This window comes from Lipotes vexillifer, unplaced genomic scaffold (genome assembly GCF_000442215.2).
Source record: "Lipotes vexillifer unplaced genomic scaffold, Lipotes_vexillifer_v1.1 scaffold1176, whole genome shotgun sequence".
NCBI classification, from domain to species: Eukaryota; Metazoa; Chordata; class Mammalia; order Artiodactyla; family Lipotidae; genus Lipotes; species Lipotes vexillifer.
This window is the reverse complement of record NW_006795223.1, coordinates 504,286-526,398: the sequence shown is the minus strand read 5'-3', so window position 1 is coordinate 526,398 and position 22,113 is coordinate 504,286. Positions and strand designations below refer to the sequence as shown.

Below are 22,113 nucleotides of genomic sequence, written 5' to 3'. Positions count from 1 at the left end.
CCTGAAGCCTCTGGCCACAGCATTTGCATTAACCAGGCAATACATAAACTTGTTTTGTGTGTGTTTTTATTTAAATACAATCTTATTTAATATATTACACTTGATTTATTAACATTGAACTCACAGCCAACAGCACTATAACTCATGCTGAAAAGGCTTACCTAATAATACACGTATATTCTACAAAAGGCACATCACAGCCTTCTCACATTTAGGAACACTAGATAGCACTTAAGCATTATACTTGGGGGCCATTTGAAATCACCAACAAAAGGCACAAAAATGTGGAAAATGTGGCACTAAGTAGACCATGGAAAGGACACTTGTTTACAGTATGAGAGCTGAAACAAGAAGGCAGAGAGCATCACCTCAGCGGAAAACATGCACGCAGAACAACTCAAAATTTTCACTGTTCTGTGCATTTCTATGAAAGACTGAGAAAGCACTATAATTTGGGGGTATAAATACATTTTATAAAGCAGGTGAATTTTCAAAGATGGAATTCAGGACTAATGAAAACTAACTGTATAAGAAGTCTCTGTTTGGACTTCCCTGGTGGCGCAGTGGTTAAGAATCTGCCCGCCAATGCAGACATTGCATTGCACGGGTTCGAGCCCTGGTCCAGGAAGATCCCACATGCCACGGAGCAACTAAGCCTGTGCACCACAACTACTGAGCCTGTGCTCTAGAGTCCATCAGCCACAACTACTGAGCCCATGTGCCACAACTACTGAAGCCCGCGTTCCGCAACAAGAGAAGCCACCGCAATGAGAAGCCCACACACCACAACACAGTAGCCCTGCTCGTCGCAACTAGAGAGAGCCCACACGCAGCAACGAAGACCCAATGAAGCCAAAAAACATACAATAAAAAAAGAAGTCTCTGTTTATAAGGTTTACAACAACCTGTAAATTTTATTCTGGTAATGAAACTATGCTTGTATGAAATGTTGCATGTTATGCTCTAGAAAGTAATCCATTAACCTTTATTAATAGTCTTATACTAAATATCCAACATCAGACATTTATAATAACCGGAGTTTTTAAGAGTTATGTAGAACTTTGGAAAATTAGGGTTATTATATATGTAGAGTTTGCAGACTTACCTGCAGCTTCTAGTAAAGCTTCCAGTCTAGCTTGTGTTTCTGGATCTACTGTCCTGAGGTCTGCACCATCAGCAGTACCTGACAAGAGTAACTTGGAAGCCGTTTCCAGCATTGGATTTTCCAAATCATCCTGATCCAAAATGAAAGACTCCACCTAGAAAACAAATACCAAAAAAAGAAGAAAGGGAGGAATGAAAGGACAAAAGGAAAGTGGGAAGAGAAATAAACAGAAGAAAAAGGAAGAGAAGAGAAAAATATTTTAACATCAAAATCAATGATAAATACAATGCAATCCTGAATAATTTCAATGGGATAGATAAGCCCACAGTTTAAAGGAGAAAATTACATTTGTAGAATAATTTAAGAATATATTATTCATATCATATGTAGTCTATTTTCTTTTCTTACTGAAATCGTATGTATTCTTTTCTATTCTAATTTCATGGGGGAAGGGTGGTAGATGGGAGAGGTTATGAGGTTAATACTTAGACATGAAACCTTTGACTTTGGTAGAGGACCTAAATTAGCTGTTCTTAAATCTTTTGTTCTCAGGACACCTTTATACACCTATAAAGTACTGTGCTCCTCCCAAGGACTTCATATAAGGGTTATATTTATTAATATTTACTGTATTTGAAATCAAACTACAATATCAAAAAATCAAAACATTAATATCACTACTGGTTTCATTACAAAAGTTTTTAAGTACTGGAACGCTGTCAAGCCCAGGCAAATAAAATTTCCAAAATTCTAGTTTGTGCTTGAAAGCTTAATTTTATCATTGGTGACAAATACTGTTGATTGTTTCCCTTAAAGGCTCACTTTGATCATTTCTGAGAACATTTGCCAAATGCCCAAGTTTGATAGGCATAGTGTGTCTTTTATATTTTTCCAGCAAAAAAAGACATTTCATGAAAAAAAAAGTGGACTATTCACCTCACATCTCAAAAAAGCCCAAGTGCTTTTCCCTCAAACACCACCGTACTTTCATATGCATAAGTGCTTTATGTGTTCTTCCCATTTTGTCACACAATAACATTAAAAGGACATGTATTCAAAAGTGGAAATTTCAAAAAATTAATATTTATTGCTCTATCAAGATTATTCTTCAGGTGAAACTGACTTTTTATTTTATTTTTTTAACTGTGAGTATATGGCAGTGATAACTACAATGATACTAGCACAATTTGGTGCCATGGCCTTAAGAGGCCAGCAGTTTTACCTACCATTGCTTTTGTATCATCAGTGCAAATATCAACCCAGTAAAAAGGCAAATAACATATTAGTATTGTGATGAAAACATTTTTGACCTCTTGAACATCCTGAAATGATTTCTGGGAACTTGAGAGGGCTGCAGACCATACACTGAGAACCACTAATACAGTAACATATACCAGATTCAATTAAAAGAAATGTAAAGAATTAGAAAATAGCAACTCTTAAGACATGGGGAAAAGTTTTGTTTTGACATCCCTTGTCATAGTGCTACTTACAAATAGGTATAAAGATATAATTCTTTACAGTCTGCTGATAAAAAGTTGATAATTATTATATAAAATATCACTAACATGATCAGGTGAAATTTATTTCACAAGTCTAAAGTACTTCTAACACTGTAATAACTAAAATAGATATAAAAGTTATTAATAACCTAGAATACAATTACCCTCATGCCTAGTATCTAGCTGTCAGAAATAAGATTTAAAAACTTCAGAAATAAATTCTTAACCAACATAACATCAGAACTCTATTGTTCCATCTTTAAAAGTCACCTGTCTAGCAACCAGGCATAAATCCTATATCAATACATATTTAATAATGAATGTTAAATTTAGGGGGAAATAATATGTTTCTTTCTAAATTTCCATTAAGCTAATGCAGTTTAATATGAAATAACATTTCAGACTTCTAATATTTCAAATATAAAGAGACACCAAATACTCTGAAAATAATCTCCATAAATATGTGAAAATTTTCAAGAATTTTGCTATATATTAACCTTAAAAATCTATATGATAGGAGGGAGTTAAGAAAAAAACAATAATGTTTTTTAAACTTTATTTTTAAAGGCAGTAGTGAAAGCCTAAGTGTTATACATTAGGAAGGGGACTTTTCAGCATCGTTTGGTCATAGACACATGTGATTCAATATTATAGCATGGTAAAAACTATGTCCTCCTATCTTTAACCATGGTCCAGACGATGAGTCTTTGTAGAGAAAAAGTTGCATCCCAATGAAATTTTCTGTTAAAATATCTACAATTTTTCAATCCAATGGGAGAATACAAAAAAAAAAAAGAGAGGAAATAATCATGAAAAAATGAACACAGGTTAAAATGAACAGGTGAAAAATTAAATAATGTTTCAGATTAAGGTTTTAGAAAACAAAAGATATCAAAGAGCAGTGCAAAGTGCCAAAGCAAAAGTACAGATCAAAGGTACTAAGATTGTTTGAAGGAGACAATGCATGCAGAAAGAATATGAAAGGATTTTGACCAAAATAACTAATTGGTATAAGAAAAAAGAAGAAGGAATGTAGCACTGGTAGACAAGCATAAAATTTCTATATGCTAGAATATAGGGTTTACTATAGGAAAAGTCAGAAAGCTACAAGTTAGATCACAGAAGGTATTAAATTTCCTTTTTTTTGTTTTTTTGTTTTTTTTTTTTTTGCAGTACGGGGGCCTCTCACTGTTGTGGCCTCTCCTGTTGCGGAGCAACAGGCTCCGGACGCGCAGGCTCAGCGGCCATGGCTCACGGGCACAGCCGCTCTGCGGCATGTGGGATCTTCCCGGACCGGGGCACGACCCCGTGTCCCCTGCATCGGCAGGCGGACTCTCAACCACTGCGCCACCAGGGAAGCCCCAGAAGGTATTAAATTTCAATCAAAAGTGATTTGATGACACAAGGTCCCCTTATGCCACATTGTATCTTAACTAAGTTTGGTGAAAATTTACTAAGAAAAATGCATCTCAATCTTTTCATGTGGGATACTAAGTGCAGAAGAAATATGTTTTCTTATTGATTTAAAACGTCTCCATAAAAGTTCTTTTTTTTGGCCGCGCAGCACAACTTGTGGGATCTTAGATCCCTGATCAGAGATCCAACCCGTGCCCTCAGCAGTGAAAGCCCTCAGTCCTAACCACTGGACCGCCAGGGAATTCCCATCCATAAAAGTTTTCATATTGATTTTTAAAGCCCACTATTCTTGATATGTGAAAAACTTGATAACTTAAAAATCAGTAGATTCAAGTGACTATGAAATACTATATATAGATTTTTAAAAAGACATTAGGATGAAAGAAAAGAATAGGAATGGATGTCTATTATATTCTCTCCCACTCCCCCCCCTCCCAGTTTAAGATTAATGAAGAATAAACTAATTTCAAGCATACTGTTAGGATCTAAAGACCTAGGTACCATTTCTGCTTCATCTGCTACCTGTGAGACCTAAGCAAGTCTCTCAGCCATCTCTAGATGCTTATTCTGCGTCATTTTTTCATGAATTTTTCACATGACTTATTATATATATTTACTGTCTTTCTAAACTCCATGGAAATAGGCACTTTGTTTGGAGCACTGATATATATACAGCAACTAGAACTATGCTCATTACATTGTCAGGACTCAAATAACTCTTGAATAAATAAAAGATGATTTGAGGACCCTTCCCTTTCAGATTCTAAAATGTTGCAGTGTATTTGGAGAAGGGAGAGGTAGTTACAAAAAACAAATTTAAAGGTATATTTTTTAGATATAGAAAAATCAAATATTAGATAGCAGGTAGGGAAAAATGCTATCTTCATTGATTTATTAAACTTTTATTACAAACAGTCTTTGTACAAGAGATACTGATGTTTACTACTATGAGATGTGTAAAATTAAGCCTACTACCTAGGAGTTTGTTTCTTTAATGTGAGAGTAAAATTATACAATAACAATAATACAAGATAGAAAGTGCATAAGATGAAGAAAGGAAAAAAAAAAAGAGTCATAGGAGTTCTGAAGAGGTAGCAGAAGAGGACTTCCTCCTTTAACATAAATTCCTCTTTTCCCACCTGGAAAAGTTCTTGTGCTACATTACAGAACAAGTAGAGAGACTGATATAAGGAGATGCAGTCTTATAAAAATACAAAAATAAGTAATCCTTTATTCAAATGTCAACTAAGTTATGGGCATATACCTCTTTAACATGTCCTTAGTTGAGGAAATTCAGATTGAAAACTAAAATGCATTTTCCCATTGAAACCTAACTCATTTTTATCATATTATTTCTATAGAAAAAAACTCATTTTGAATAATGGCCACGTTCTGGAACATTAAAAATGGTCTGAATAAGAAATTCACATAAATATTCTGAAACATTTTCCTTAAATGAAATGTATAAATAACTTTCCTGAAGAGGGGAGAGACAGAAGGAAAGGGATGTCCTTATTAAGTTTATTCATCCTTAAGGGAAATAATCTGTCAAAGTTATCAATATTCAAAGTATGACAATTTAAGTTATATCTAAACTATTTTGGATGTGCTGTTTTGACTAGCTGGATATTTTATGAAATGGTGTTTGTGCATCAAATTCTGGTTTAATACAAAGAACCATCAAAATGCAAGGGTCTTAGAAATCACCACGTTCAACTCATTTCTACAGATGAAAAAAAAGAAGCACAGGATCCTTATATAAATAGCAAGTTCCTAAATATCTAACACCAAGAGATCAGTTATCCAATTAACAAGTTCAATATTCTTTCCACCAGAAAAAGAGGCTGTTGTTTGACTCTGCTCTAGAAAAGCTGACTTTAAATTCTATATTTAAGGGATAAAGCTGTTAATACCTGAACCCAATGTTTAATTACTAAAAGTGAGACAACTAAACATTATATGCCCCTGATTTATGCAACATAAAATACACAGTACCTCCTATGAAGTACTCTTGCCTCCCTGAAATAACTTCCAGTTTATAAAAATTATTAAGGCAAATATCAGGAAAAAGTTAAATCAGGGCTCCTCAATCTTAGCACCATTGACATTTTGAGCCAGATAATTCTTCGTTGCCGGGAGCTGTCCTATATATACACTTCAGGATGTTCAGCAGCATCCCTGGCCTCTACCCACTAGATGCCAGTAGCAACCCTATCACAGGTTGTGATACTAAAAATATCTCCAGACACTGCCAAATGTCCCCCTGGAGGAAAAAAACAAAAACAAAAACAAAAACCCTGGGGGTGGGAAACTGGGAACCACTGAGTTAAACAGAAGCACACAGACTAAACTAAAATCTAGAACATGTTTTAAAAGAGAGAGAGAGAGACAGTAAAAGGGAAGAACTGTTCTAAATTAAAGAAATTCCAGAGACATAACCATCAAAATAATATAGACCTTATTTGAAATTTTCAAGAAAAATGAAGAAATCTGAATATGAACTGTGCATTAAATAGTATAAAGGAATTACTCTGGTTAGGTAAGAAAATGCCCTTATCTTTTAGAGATGCATATTGTAGTACACAGAAATATTGTCAGGAATTTAAAACAAAGTGGTGTGGCGAATTCTTGATAATGGTGATCTGAAAAAGAGATTTATAGAGGCTTCATTTTACTAGTCTCTATACTTTTGTGCACATTAAATCCTTGTAGTTTTTAAAGATTAAAGGTGATGTTTTACTGCAGAGGTTGCTTTTGTTTAAAAAAATTATTTAATGGTAATACTATTCAATTAACAAAGTATTTTTTAACCAGTTTGCAGGGCAGAAATAGAGACACAGATGTAGAGAACAAACATATGGACACCAAGGGGGGAAAGTAGGGATGGGGTGGTGGTGGGATGAATTGGGAGATTGGGATTGACATGTATACACTAATATGTATAAGACAGATAACTAACAAGAACCTGCTGTATATAAAAAAAATAAAATTCAAAAATAGTATTTTTTTTTTTTTTTTTTTTTTTTTATTTATTTTTAATTAATTTATTTTGCGGAGCACAGGCTCCGGACGCGCAGGCTCAGCGGCCATGGCTCAGGAGCCTAGCCGCTCCGCGGCATGTGGGATCTTCCCGGACCGGGGCACGAACCCGTGTCCCCTGCATCGGCAGGCGGACTCTCAACAACTGAGCCACCAGGGAAGCCCCCGCAAAAAAGTATTTTTTACTTTCTCCCCAAAATAAACTTAACACAAATGCTTAACAATAAAAAGCAAGGTCTTTTATCAATGGTCAGAGCTGAATGAATTTGTTTATGCTTTTAATGGCATTCCCAATCCTTGTATACTCAAAACACAAAGTCACATGAAAATGTGGAAATGTAGCGTCATTTGGACCAACTGTGAAAATTAGCATAACATTTCAAATTAACTCCTCTTCAGAACAAATGTATTATCACTGCTATATAAGAGAAGAGCAGTCCATTTGGTAGTATAATAAACTGGTATTCACTCCAAAGAATAAGGATACAGTACATTCTGATTAACTAGACATCATATATACAAACTCTATTCAATTTAACAGATGTTCACTGTCAATTACATACTATGTGCAAAGCAGTAGGACAGCCACAGGAGAATGGTAATCCAAAATGATTTTTTTTAATAATCAATGCCTTCCACAAATATAAATATAGAAAGGCAACTCTATGTACAAATAGCTAACTATATCAAACAAGATTGGAAAACAGTACAAAATAGATACTAATACAGTGATTAGAGGAAGGAAAAGACAGAGGAAGGAAAAGACAATTCTGAATGAAAATAGTAAAAAGAATAATGCCTGAGTAAGATGGGGTCTTTCAGTATCACGCTGAGAAGTTCAGAATTTATCTGGCAGCTTACTGAAGGGTTTAAGCATTAAAATAAATAGTCAGCGTCTAGAAAGAGAGAGGCCACGTGAAAGATGGTTTTGGATAGACAGGACAACAGAGACAAAGAAACCAATTAGGAATTATCCATCATTTGATCAATATATCAAATGAAAGATTATGCAAGGTGGGGATAGGAAAAAGGGTCAGTCTTCCAGAGTAAACACACTTTAAAAAATGAGAATGCTAGCAACTACAGAATTTGGATTTCTTGACCTTTAACACTCCCCATCCTCCCATCTCATCACTATCCACCAATTTATTACTGCTTTTGTTGTTCTGGAAACCACCCTCCACTTATCACTGAATGTCAAGCTGGTAATCTGAACTTCAAGATGATAATAATATTAAAAGGCTGTATATAGAAAGGTAAATATTAAAAAAGAGATTAATTTGAATCTATGATAATTTTATAACACTGACTGAATAAATTCTTAATAGTTTCCACTATGTCTCTCAAACAAGCCCAGAAAAATATGGTATGTGTTCTTCCAAGTTCTTTGAATACAAACACATATTTATTATAAGAAATACTCATCATCATAGTCATCATAATTATTTTCTTCTGTACATCATAATTATTTTCTTCTGTACATGGTCCTAAAATCTAATAAAAATTTCTTTGCTCTGTACTTTTTATAGTCTTGTTTTTGGGGGGTGGGTATAGTTGTTTTACAATGTTGTATTAGTTTCTACTGCACAGCAAAGTGAAGTAGAGTTCCCTGTGTTATACAGCAGGTTCTCATTAGTTATCTATTTTATACATATTAGTGTATATATGTGAATCCCAGTCTCCCAATTCACCCCACTCTATAGTCTTAAATAGGGTAAAATTCAGCTAAAATACTGCAACTCTTAATAAAGAGTAAATTATTCCAAAATTAATACATTTGGGGTAAATTTTTCTGTAGTGGAGTCCCTGAACACTGATTTATGTATACATTAAAATAAAATAAGAAAATAAAATAAAAGCCCACTTAAAGTCCTTGTAAAAAGAGTATCAACTAATAGTCTGACATTATGGTATTGGTATCCTGAGATTAAAGCAAATAAAACTAAAGTGAACCTGACTAAAATAAATTTAGCTTTCAGAAGTCTATTCATTAAGAAAACACTGATTTATACCTATATTCATTCATTCACACTCATCTATCCATCTAATAAATTTTAGTTAAGATCTAGGAATGTGCTAAGCATCAGTGATATACTGCAAAACACAGCAGTGTTCTCACAGAGCTAATACAAGACATGACGTCTTTTCTTACGCTTCAAAGTACTTACCTGCCTGCAACAACTCAGTATTAAATCATCAGTACAATACGAAATTTTTTTTTCAATACGAAATTTTTGACATTAATTATAAAGTGAACAAATTATTGTTTAAAATAAGTAAAAATTGTATGGAATTCTCAAATCTAGAGCTTTTAAGTAGATTTTTTGCTAACAGAATTAGTTATAGATTATTTCAAGGGTTTCCTTAAGTTCGATATCAATAATACAATGTAATTTAATTATAAATTTAGCCTACTTCTGCTATTTATCATTATTCATCAGTTATCATAAAAAGAGCCTCAAAATAAAACAATTTCCTGTAGGATGGCATTAAAATGCACATGCAGATATACACACACATACAGATTACACACCTACACACAGAGTCATGACCTGGTAAAATTTGAGAATTCCAAGGATATAAAGTCTAGAAAGATTCCAGGGGGGTGTTGTTAATAAGAGAATTAAAACTCAGATTGATATTAGACTTTCCAAATACGAAACTAGATGCTAGAAGACAATTTGCAACGAAAAGAAATGAAGCACAATTATTTCTAAAAAGTCTAAACTGTAGAACAAGGTAATTTTTTAGAGATGTAAGCACTCTGAAAATTTAAAAACCACAAACATTTCTGAATTTAGAGAATGTATGCCTTAACAACAAAAATGAATCCAAGAAAAGGACAGCCTTGGAATCATAAGACTAAGGAGTTAGAAAAGAAATTAGTAGAATATAATCTTTCATTAACATTTCAGGTAGTCAAAAGACCAAGTTAATATAAAAAGTGAATGGGAAAATTCCTCTTATTTTAAAACTGACACGTAGATTAGGATTTAAAAAAAAAAAAGGAAAAAACTCAACTATATGCTATTACGAGAGAGATCTAAATTTTTTTGTCATAAAAGTTGAAAACAGAGGTGTGAAAAAGCAATCCCAGTCAAAGGTGCCATTATTAATATCAGTCAAAGAAGAATTTAAGGCAAAAAGCATTATATAGAAAAAAACATTTCATAATGATAATAGATACAATATACCAGGAGTGTGTGATAGCTCAACTTCTATGTACCCTAACAATATAACAGAAACATATAAAGTAAAAATACTGGAAATGTAAGCAACTTGAAAATTCACACAACTTAGTGGGAAACTTTCCACACATCTTTCTCAGAAAATGAGGAAATCAAGTAGATTATGCAAAGATATGGACAATTCAGAAATAGAATTAATGAACTACACTTATATTTCATAGTAAAATAGACCTGATCATATCTTAAGCAAAGGAAAATCTCAACAGATTTTTTTAATACATTTTTTAAATTAATTACATTCTTGGTCCATTAAGCTAAAAGAAACTAAATATTATCAATAAAAGAATAACACTGTACTTGAAAATTTAAAAAGAAAAGAAAAAAAGCCTACTCATGAACTCTCAGAATACGGAGGAAAAGGAAATTAAAATTGTGAGCATATTATTTCCAATGGAATTTGGTCATAGCAATCCTTAAAGAAAAATTTAGAGCATAAATGTATTCAGAAGAGCACAAGAAAGGTTTAAAATACATAAAAAGCTTCAAAAATAAAATACAAATCAAAATATATCAATATAATTTATAGTGATAAATATAGAAATGAAGAAATTCAGAGAGATACAAAAGTAATTAATAAACCCAAAAATTGCTTCTTGGGTAAGTCTAACAAGAAAGAAACAAGCCTTTGACAAGTCTGATTACAGAAAATCAGAGAAAGAAAAAAATATAAGGAGAAAACTGAGCACAACTATATATCAATAAATGTGAAAGTCTAAACAAAATGGATGGTTTTCTAAGAAAATAAATCATCAAAATTACCTCAAAGAAAGGTAGAAATGTAATAGAATATATCCACAGAAGAAATCTTAAGGGTAGTCCTTTCAGAAGGAACAGAACATTATTATCTTATTTACAAAGTCCAGAAATCAGATGGTGAAACTCCCTAGCTCATAAGCATAAATAACCCTATTAGCAAACCTAAACAGAAAAAAAAAACTAAACAAAACAAAAACTTAAATAAAACACCATTAGAAAATTCAGCAGTTGTGTAAAAAGTATAGCACACACATATATGAAAGGGGATCAAGAAGACATTAAGAAATACAATTAATGTGTGATCTTCCCCTACCTGGAATGCTTTTCCCAATGCTTTCATCATTCTTCAGGTCTTAGTTTATATTTTACCTTCTCAGATGATAATATCAAAGGAGGTACTCTCCTCATCTCTCTACCATACCATTCTCTTTATTTCCTCCACAGTACTACCACAGTCTAAAATTATCTTGTCCTTGGGTACTTGCTTATTATCTCTCTTCTCCATATAAAAAAGAGAGGAACCATTCAGACTTAGCGCTATCACCAAGTTTGTGGCAAAGTTCCTGGCACAATGCAATATCCGATATTGCAAGTATCCAAATACTTGCTGAATAAATACTAAAAATGAGAAACACCATTACCAATATTAGGTCAATGTATTAATGTAATTCACTACATTAAAATGTTAGAGGTGAAAAAAATAATGTATCATCTCAACAAAAACACATGATAAAACACAATATCTATTACCATGGAAATACCTGGTAAGCCAAGAAGGACACTTTTGTTCTTGACAATGTATTCTACCAGAAATCTAAGGCATATATAAATGTAGAAGTTTAAAAATTAGAAGCATTCCATTTAAATCAGAAAAGATGCCCAAATCAGAACTAGTAGGGAAAAGATCTGGAAACCTAACCAATGCAATAAGACCAGAAAACAAAACAAAACGAACAAAAAAACAAAATAGTGAAGTAAATACTGAAAAAAGGAAACAACAAAATGCCATCATTTGCAGAAAACATAATAATCCTTCTAGAAATTTCAAGAGAATCAATTGAAAATTAAGTAAATGGTAAGATCAACGTACAAAAATCAATAGATTTCCTATATAGTAGCAATAACCAATTGAAAAATAAAGTGCAAAATGGAAGAAAAGATGTAATTCACAATAACAACAAAAACTACAAAATACCCAGGAGTAAACCTAACAAGAAAAATGTAAGACCTACATGAAAAAAAACGATAAAACTTTACTAAAGGACATAAAAGAACACCTGAAGAAATGGAGAGGCATACCATGTTCCTGGATGGGAAGATTCAATAGTGTAAAGATGTCAATTCTCCCCAAATTAATCTGTAAATTCAATGCACTTCCAATCAAAATCCCAAAGGGATTTTTAATGGAACTTGACATGTTGATTCTAAAGTTCATCTGGAAGAGAAAATACACAGAAATTGCCAAAATTTTTTTGAAAAAGACAATGGGGAGGGGTGCCCTACCAGATGTCAAATATAAAATGACAATCATCAAAACAATGGAGTATTAAATCCAGAACAAATATATTTTGGACTTTTAAAATATGATAGAGATTGTATATCAAGTCAGTGGAAAAAAAGACATATAGTTCAATAAATTATTTTGGGAGAATGGTTACAAAACTGAAAAAATTAGTTAGGTCCCAACCACAGAATATATATTCTAAAAATTCCAGATGAATTAAAATCTACTAGAAACATAAATAAAACTAAAGAAGTAGTGGAAGAATATATAAGAGACTAAATTACTATAAGAAGGCTTTTCTGGAAAGACACAAAACCTAGAAGCTAGGAAGGAAAAGACTGATAGACTTTGACAGTATAAAAATGAAAAATCCAAAGATTCCATAAAGACACTTGACAGGTTAGGAGAAAATGTTATAAAATATGATGAGTATATTATAAACAGAATTATAAAGAAATCCTAAAATTTCAGTAAGAAAAAGGCAAATCCCGCAATGGGCAAAATGATATGAGTAGGCAATTTACACAAAACATAACAAATGACCAATAAATATGCTCAACTCCACTGGGAATCAGGTAAATACAAATTAAAATGTGGTATTATTCTTTATCCATTGACAGATAATGTCTATTTTGGAGAATAATTTGGCAGAATCTATAACAGACATTTTAAAATGCAGTTTTCCTTCTAAGAATTTAGTGTACAGAAATACTTGCACATGTAAGCAAAAAAATATGTACAGGGATGTTCATTAAAGTATTGATTATAACAGAAAAAAATCTAAGTAATCCATATGCCCATCAACAGAATAAGTTAAATAAATTATACTATGAAATAATAAATAACCATCTAAAGGATAAAGTAGGTCTACATATAAAAGCCTACACCACGACTATCTAAGGTACGTATCCTGCTCATTCTGTCCCTTCACTTTTCATCTCTTTACACTTCATTATTTATCCTTATGAAACTTAACAATATAGTGACATTTTCCCCCCAACTTGTTTATTATCTTCTTCTTACTTGAATATAAATTCACTTAGGCAAGGACCATATTTTGTTCCTTGCTCTGTCCTTTGCAACTAGAACAGAGTCGTAAACATAAAAATATTTCCTGAATAAATACATGAATACTGATGTAGAAAGATATCAACATTACATCAGGTGAAAAATGCCTCAGTAAAGCAGGCGTGGTATGCGTCTGCTTAAGTTGATTTTAAAAACAAAATGTATGTGTACAAGAACACAAACAAAACATTTCAAGATATATAAACCCAAGCAATTAACAGTGCAATCAAAGAGTGAAATCAATGAGAGAATTTTACATTTTTACTTGACTGTACCCTTCTATATTGCTTACCTTTAAAAACAACAATAAAAAAGACCACGTAGTTTCCTATTATATAATCTTCTCAAATAATTTAAAAACAACCTTTAGATCTTCAAAGAAAAATATCAAGAATAACTTATTTCCATATTTCTAACAAAAATTCCAAAAGAACTACCATAATAATTTGTATTATTTTGAGGTATATAGGAGTAACTTGCTGGTATATGTAATTCAGTCTGAAATGCACATGCAACCCAATTATTTTTAAATGAATGAAAAAAGTCTTGGCATCAAAGTCAGTCATTGTAAGATTCAGTTAAAGCAACTGCTTGGTATCCCAAGAGAAGAAAAATCAGGAGAATATTATATTCTTTCCCTTCATTCTTTTTCCTTCTGTACCCAATTAAATTTTTTTGAAAGTCAGGTTTATTGAAGTATAATTTCGAATATATTCACCCATTTTTAGTTGTATAAATCTGTGAATTTTGACAACTAGTTATGTAATTGCCACCATAAACAAGATAGACAATATTTCTTATATTCAAAAATTTCTCTTGTTCCTTTATAGGCAATCTCTTACCATTACCCTCTGCCCCTAGCGATCATGTTTTCTGTTACTTTCATTTTCTCTTTTACAGAATGAAATGGAATCATCCAGAGTTTTGAGTGCAGCTTCTTTCACAAATGCACAATGCCTTTAAGATTCATCGACCCTACAGCATGCATTAGCAGTTCATTCCTTTTATTGCTGAATAAAAGTTTTTTTAAACTTACCTGACTAGGATCTCTAGCACTATGTTGAGTAGGAATGATGAGAATGGGCAACTCTGCCTTGTTCTCAACCTTAGGGGAAAAGCATTCATTCTTACCATTAGGTATGACATTAGTTCCAGGTTTTTCATAAATACCCTTTATGAGGTTAAAAAAATTCTCAGCAAACACAAGAATTCTCTGAAAATTTTGCTGAAGATTTTTGCTGAAAATTTTTTCAACAATGCATGTTGAATTTTGCCAAATTCTTTCTGTATATATAGTGAGATTATAAAATAACTTTTCTTGAGTATATAAATGTAGCGAATTACACTGATTGATTAGCAAATGTTAAATCAACTGTGCATTCCTAGAATATACACCATTTGTTCATGATGTATAATCTTGTTTATATATTGCTAGATTCTGTTTGCTAATATTTTGTTAGGATTTTACATCTAGGTTCATTGCATATTGGTCTATAATTTTCTTTTCTTATAGTATCTTTGCTTGAGTTTTGGTATTAGGGTAATAATGCAGGTCTTATGAGTTGGGAAGTGACTCCTCATCATCTATTTTCTGGAAAAGTTTCTGCAGAATTTGAACTATGTCTTCCTTTAATGTTTCATATAATTCACAGATGAAGCCATTCAGATGTGGAGTTTTCTTTGCTGGAGGGTTTTTAATTAGAAATACTATTTCTCTGTTAGATATAATATTATTCTGGTTATTTATTTATCTTGAGTGAAATTTGATATTTTGTGTTTTTCACAGAATTGTTCATTTCATCTAAGTTAAATTAGCTGGCAAAGTAATTCATAATACTCCCTTATTAACCTTTTAATGTATATGGGTGGGATAGATTGTCTTTTCTCTCTTTCTCTCAATTACTTTTAATGATTCTTTCAGAGAACCTACTTCCAACTTTCAGTTTTATTTTCTTTGTTGTTTTTATTTTCAATTTCATTAATTTCTACTATTATGTTTATTTATTTTTGTTAATTTATATTCTACTGTTATGTTTATTATTGCTTGCATTCTGCCTGCTTTGGTTTAATTTGCTCTTCTTTTTCCAATTTCTTTTTTTTTAATTTATTTTAAATTAATTATTTATTTACTTCTGGTTGCATTGGGTCTTCATTGCTGCGTGCGTACTTTCTCTAGTTGCGCCGAGTGGGGGCTGTTCTTTGCTGTGGTGTGCAGGCTTCCCATTGTGATGGCTTCTCTTGTTTCGGAGCATGGGCTCTAAGCGTGTGGTTTCAGTAGTTATGGCATACGGGCTCAGTAGTTGTGGCTCACAGGCTCTAGAGAGCAGGCTCAGTAGTTGTGGTGCATGGGCTTAGTTGCTCCATGGCATGTGGGATCTTCCCAGACCAGGGCTCGAACCCATGTCCCCTGCATTCGCAGGTGGATTCTTAACCACTGCGCCACCAGGGAAGTCCTTCAATTTCTTAATGAAGAGCTTGAGGTCACTGACTTTACTCTTTTTTAATCTAAGCACTTAATGTTATAAATTTCCCTCTAAGCATTGCTTTAGCTGCATACCACAAATTCTGATTTATTTCATTCAATTCAAAGTATTTTCTAATTTTCCATGTGGCTTCCTCTTTGACCTATGTATTATTTTTAAGGTATGTTATTTAATTTCTAGATATTTGGGGGTTTTCCAGAGATCTTTCCATTTTTTATTTTTAGTTTAATTCCATTAGTCAGAGAACACAGAATCTTTTAATCAAAGTCAAAATATTTTTGAAGTTTTATAGGAATTTTAAATAAAGTTAATGGAATGATAATTGACAGAAAGTCATACTGTACCAAAGCTGTATGCTTTAAAATGATAAAAATGATAAAATTTTACTATTCAATAAACATCAAATATGAGGTTAAAAGTCAATTAAAAAGAAAGATTTCTAGTATCAATATTTCTTTTATATTTAACAACAACAACAAAAAAAGAATGCTCCATTCTAAGAATCCTAAATTTTTGAAGGTGGAAAGGATCTTAAACATCACCTAATCAATGATAACCTATTCCCGTGGTTATACATTGAACATTTACACCTTTTTCTAACTCTGAAGTTTTACTTTTTAACATCTAGCCTCTATAATTCTATCATTTTGCTATTATCTATTAAATCTGTATTTAACTGCATTCTAGGATCCTAAACCTTTCCTCTTTCGTTCAGCTTACCTGTTCCCTTCTGGATCATTTCTTTCCCGACCAATTCACAAATAAATGTGCCCACCATCTCAAGTATTTTCTAATCACGCCCTTCTGAGCTTCTCTTCCTTGACTAACTCATTTAAATACTAATATGTCCCCTTTGTTTCATCTTGAGTCTTTTTGTTTGCTTAAGTTATGTTTAAGTTAGGTAAGTTAACAAGGTAACGTCATCTATAAACACTTTTTTTTTTTCCCGGTACGCGGGCCTCTCACTGCCGTGGCCTCTCCCGCCGCGGAGCACAGGCTCCGGACGCGAAGGCTCAGCGGCCATGGCTCACGGGCCCAGCCACTCCACAGCATGTGGGATCTTCCCGGACCGGGGCACGAACCCGTGTCCCCTGCATCGGCAGGCGGACTCTCAACCACTGTGCCACCAGGGAAGCCCTATAAACACGTTTTTTTTGTTTTTTTTTTTCCTTGCGTTATGCGGGCCTCTCACTGTTGTGGCCTCTCCCATTTGCAGAGCACAGGCTCCGGACGCGCAGGCTCAGCGGCCATGGCTCACGGGCCCAGCCGCTCCGCGGCATGTGGGATCTTCCCGAAACGGGGCACGAACCCGCGTCTCCTGCATCGGCAGGCGGACTCTCAAGCACTGCGCCACCAGGGAAGCCCTATAAACACGTTTTAACTGATAATTTCAAATATCAGTTTCCACTGATCTGGATGTGCTACAGGCACCTCAATTAAACATATCTTCAATTGACACCTTTCTGTACTCTTTTCCCCATCTCCAAGAAAAGAAAGCTCTTCTTCCTCCTGTATTTTTTCTCAGAGGAACGTACAGAGCCTTGCCTTTACTATCTTCACCGTCTCACTGCCTCCACTGCTCAGAGATAATACCCTACAATGGACAGCAACAGAGGAGGGGACAGACTATCATCCAAATAAATGATTGAACCCTATCTAAATTATATATGTTTTAGGTTTTATATATATATATATATATATAAAACCTAAAACTTAATCAAGCACAAATAATTAAAAGTCAGATTTCTAAGTATTCCAATTCCTTTTAAAATGTAAATCAGATTTATGACTTTTTTGTTAAAAACTGGCCAGTGGCTCCCATTTCACTTAAAGCAATGCCAAAGTCTTTACAATGTCCCAAGGTAGGAAAAATTATTATATTTCAGTGACTTATGTAATCAAAGCTCTAAGAACACAATAGGTACTCAATAAAATAATTGCTAAATGAATAATTTCCAATATTTGGGTAAGATCTAAAAAAAGAATATTCTTGGCATATCAAACAATGGTGAGCAGCAGCAACATTAGGACACTAGATACTTGCTCACTTAAATTCATAAGTATTTATGTACTGTATTTGATAAATTTCAGTAATAACTGGAACAGATCACTGCTACCTATTATAATACTTTTCTTTATCCATTAATTTTACTTTATTTGAGTTGAGGTAGTATTTAAAAGGAGGTACATTTTTTATGCCATGTAGTAAGAATAAAGCCACTACTTCTGCTCGCTTGTGATTTTCACTAAATTTTAAAATCCTGAAGCTAGAAAAAATGGTAACCCTTCTGTAGGTGAGGCTTTAGAACATGTGTATTATCAATCTCAATGAACTTACAAAAAGATACCTTTTAATTTTAAAATTGTATTTTGCATAGAAATGAGTCCTAAAAATCTGAATTTATATATAGAAGCCAAATAGACTATACAACCAAATAAAGGGTAAAGCAATGCTTAACCTCCTCCACCCACACCAAAAAATGTTTCAAAAAACGGTCAATCACCTTGTCATGCTTCCTTGTTTGGGGAAGACACATTAGTCCAAAACAGTGCAAGACTAAGATATAAATATATACAAAATTCACATGATAATTTTTTAAGGCAAAGAAATATAACAAGGTTAAAACTTTATTCCCAGTCTTCAATTCTAAATGCTGGATGGTTATTATAAAGAAACCTTTCAAAGAGCACATTTTAAACTACTTAGTAAATGATTTCACTGTAGCAATCAAGAATAGATAGCTACATAGAGGAAAAATGAAAACCCAACTGTCTTAAGCTATAAGAATAGGTGTTTTTGGCTTTAGATTCAGTCATTATAGACAGCTGTGAAAGTACTTTATCTCACTAATCTTAAACTGAAAGAAAGATGTATTTTGACAAGCTGTGCTAATGACCCAAAACATTGTGTTAAAGACGTGTATGTCAACGTATATGTGAAGAATAATGAATAAAATTATTTCATAAAATGTTAGCGTGGACAAGAATCAATATTTTTCAAAATTACTTCATAAAGTAAGTAGACATCTAAGTAGATCCTCTACATCCTAAAGTTTATACATATGTAGCTATTTCAAGTAACTAAATTCCTTGCTTAGCACCGACCTCAAGAACCATTTCAAAGGACTGAAATGTACTAAGAGCTGTCCCTAACTAAATTTGTGAGGATTTTTTGGCATGACCTGATAAAAGGTTCACAAGATTACTCAAATGGCCCCTGGAAATTATACTGCTCTTTTCAAGCTGTCATTAAGTAACTCTTACTCTGGAATAATTTTACTAGACATACATAAAATCACAATCATGAAAATACATGCCTGGGAAAAAAAACTCAAACTTTGTCCTATCTTGGTTTCCTCAGCGAAATCTTATTTTTTAAGTTCACTGATTTTGTTGTCTGCTGGCAGACAGAAGTAGCAGGCATGCAGTTTGCGTCACATAGTGTTTACACAAAAGTTTTGTTTCCATCCTCAGAATAGGACTATTTTGCAGTGAGTTAACGCAAATATGAAATTTAAATATCTTAAATTACAAAGATTAAAAATTAATTATCGTTTACATTATTAAAAGAATCTTCACGGCCAATTCAACTCACTAGATTTTCTTAGCTAATTAATTTGGATGTGAGTCTTAATAATGAGATCCGTAACTCCTGGTTGATAGGATCTATGTCTTTACTAATCTATTTCTACCAAAGCACTTCACACATCAAATGTCACAGACATAGCATATTTTATTTACTACATTTAAAATGTTTAAAAGAAACTAATACATTCAATTTTCAGAAAAAGCTTTGTAAGCATTCTCTAACTAAAATGTTCTATTTGTCTGCTGGTTATCAAGAACTCAGGATGCATTCTGAATAGCACCCTTTTAACCTCCAACTCGCCAATGAACACTCTAAACTGAGCAGCTCTGAAATAGTTGTTAGCTCTTGTGTTGCTAATATATCCTACCCTCAGTAAGAAGGGTTCTTGTGGTAGAAGATGGAAAAGCAGTTATTATGCAAATACCACTGGTCTTATATTCTTAGAGTCATATAGTAAATACACTATGGAAATCAAGGTTTATGCAATGTTTATGGCATAGACAATTGTGCTATAACACAATAAATGCATCCTGACGAACCTCACATTCTGCAAAATAGCAAATTAAAAATAATATGACTTAGGGAAAAAATAGGACTGGGGACATTCCATTCAAAACTTAAGCGACTCTAATCAGAACACCACAAATAAAGAAATATGTCTTAACTTTTAAAAGAAAAGAGAACCCTGTTACAGCACTTTCAAGAAAGAACATTTAGCCAAACTAAGCCAAGACAAAGAAATTCAGGTGAATGAGAATCACATTAAATATATTATTTACTCTTTGACTTGGGGTATTCAAGTGTGTTAGTATACTTTACATTCAGCTTCTATTATCCAGTAGTACAAAACCTAAAAATATTGGAAAAACCATGTATGAACCAAAGTACCCTCAGCCTTATATTACTGCCATCATTCACCTTATATATCCATATGTATGATCTAAATCAACACATTTTTGAAATTACCCCAGGAAAACAAATATAGACTAGAATTGTCCCAAGCAAACTGAAACATGGTCACTGCATCTATTTAATAATTGTACATGAGCATTCATTAGCTTTAAATAAACATTCAATGGAGCAGAACAGTTTTACTAAAATATCACTGACTCTGATCCATGACATAGAGTCATGATAATAAAGTAATATAAATTATTATGTAATTAGCAATAATACACCGAACTCCTTAAATTACCCAAACACATCATTTACTTTAGTTTCTCTTTGCAAATGAAAATCCCACTTGTTGCATTGCAAATGTACACCCAACAAATAAACTGAACAGCTATGGGCACTATGTTCCATTTGATAAAACGTTTGATTATTTAAGAATATGTCTACTTGACACTCAAAAGCTCAAGACTTCCTAAGAAATGTGGCAAAGTTGTCTATAAGATATGCTGGCAAAATGGCTCTGAAATATATGCATATGCAAAATCTCATCCCAAATCCATATTTTTGTAAAAGAAAAAAGACAATTTGAATGTTGAAAGGCACATGATTTATAATTAATAACTTCAGACGTAATTCCTTAGTATAAATAGTCTAATATCAGAGAAAGAAAAAAAATTAGGATAATTTACTTTAGCATAATACAGCTTCACCCCAAATCACAAAGGAGATTAAACCAAAATTATAAAATTCCTTTCACTGGACATCCGGCCCCCACCACATATCCCCCAACAAAATCAAAGCCATCATTTCCCAAAATGATACCCAAATACATTCTCTAATGAATTACATAATAAATGAGATAAGTCAGGAACAAAACAAATTACAAAGTTTTAAAACTGTGAAGGTAAAACATACTAGCTAAGGAAGGTGACCTACAACTTACATAAAAAGATATATAAGAATTTGAAGAGTCTGCTATCAAAATCTTAACAAACTCTTCTGTGAGCAAATCCAAGAGAAAGTAGCTATAGTACATTCTAAAAATTCCCCATTCTCTTCCCAACACATCTCCTTCTATTCATGGCTCCATTTGCCTCAAATTATGGCAACAGGACATCAGCAATTATACCACAGCTATAGAAATTATTTCCACACTTGCCCCAGGCCCTTCCCCTGTAGGCCGCTAAAAAATGTAGCCTGCCTCTGCAGGTGCCCATGCATGTTGGTAGAGCAGGAAGAGGGGCGGGGGTAGAAGGAGAGGGAGACAAGAAAAGTGGGAGGAAAAAAAAAGGGGGGCAGGAAACTCCAGCAGGACAAAGAAATAGGCTCCCTGGCACTTTTCAGCAAGAAGTCATCTATTTACCTGAAGAAAACACTTTCTCAATTTTCTATTACCTTACATAAATATCCTCATTAATTTTACCTCTTCTAATCCCCTTCAAAACATTAACTGTAGTTACAGTACTAATGCCTGGGCCACATCCTCAGATATTCTGATTTAATCATTCG

At 33.2% G+C, this 22,113-nt stretch overlaps 1 protein-coding gene across 3 annotated transcripts in view; it reads right to left on the bottom strand.

Annotated features, from left to right (window-relative positions):
• ANKRD17 (ankyrin repeat domain 17) overlaps nt 1–22,113 on the bottom strand; it is a 157,254-nt gene that overhangs the window by 85,007 nt on the left and 50,134 nt on the right. For all 3 annotated transcript variants that reach the window (XM_007467569.1, XM_007467571.1, XM_007467570.1), the window contains exon 2: nt 1,106–1,259. In XM_007467569.1, the coding sequence (XP_007467631.1) occupies nt 1,106–1,259 (154 nt within the window). The remainder of the gene's footprint in view (nt 1–1,105; nt 1,260–22,113) is intronic.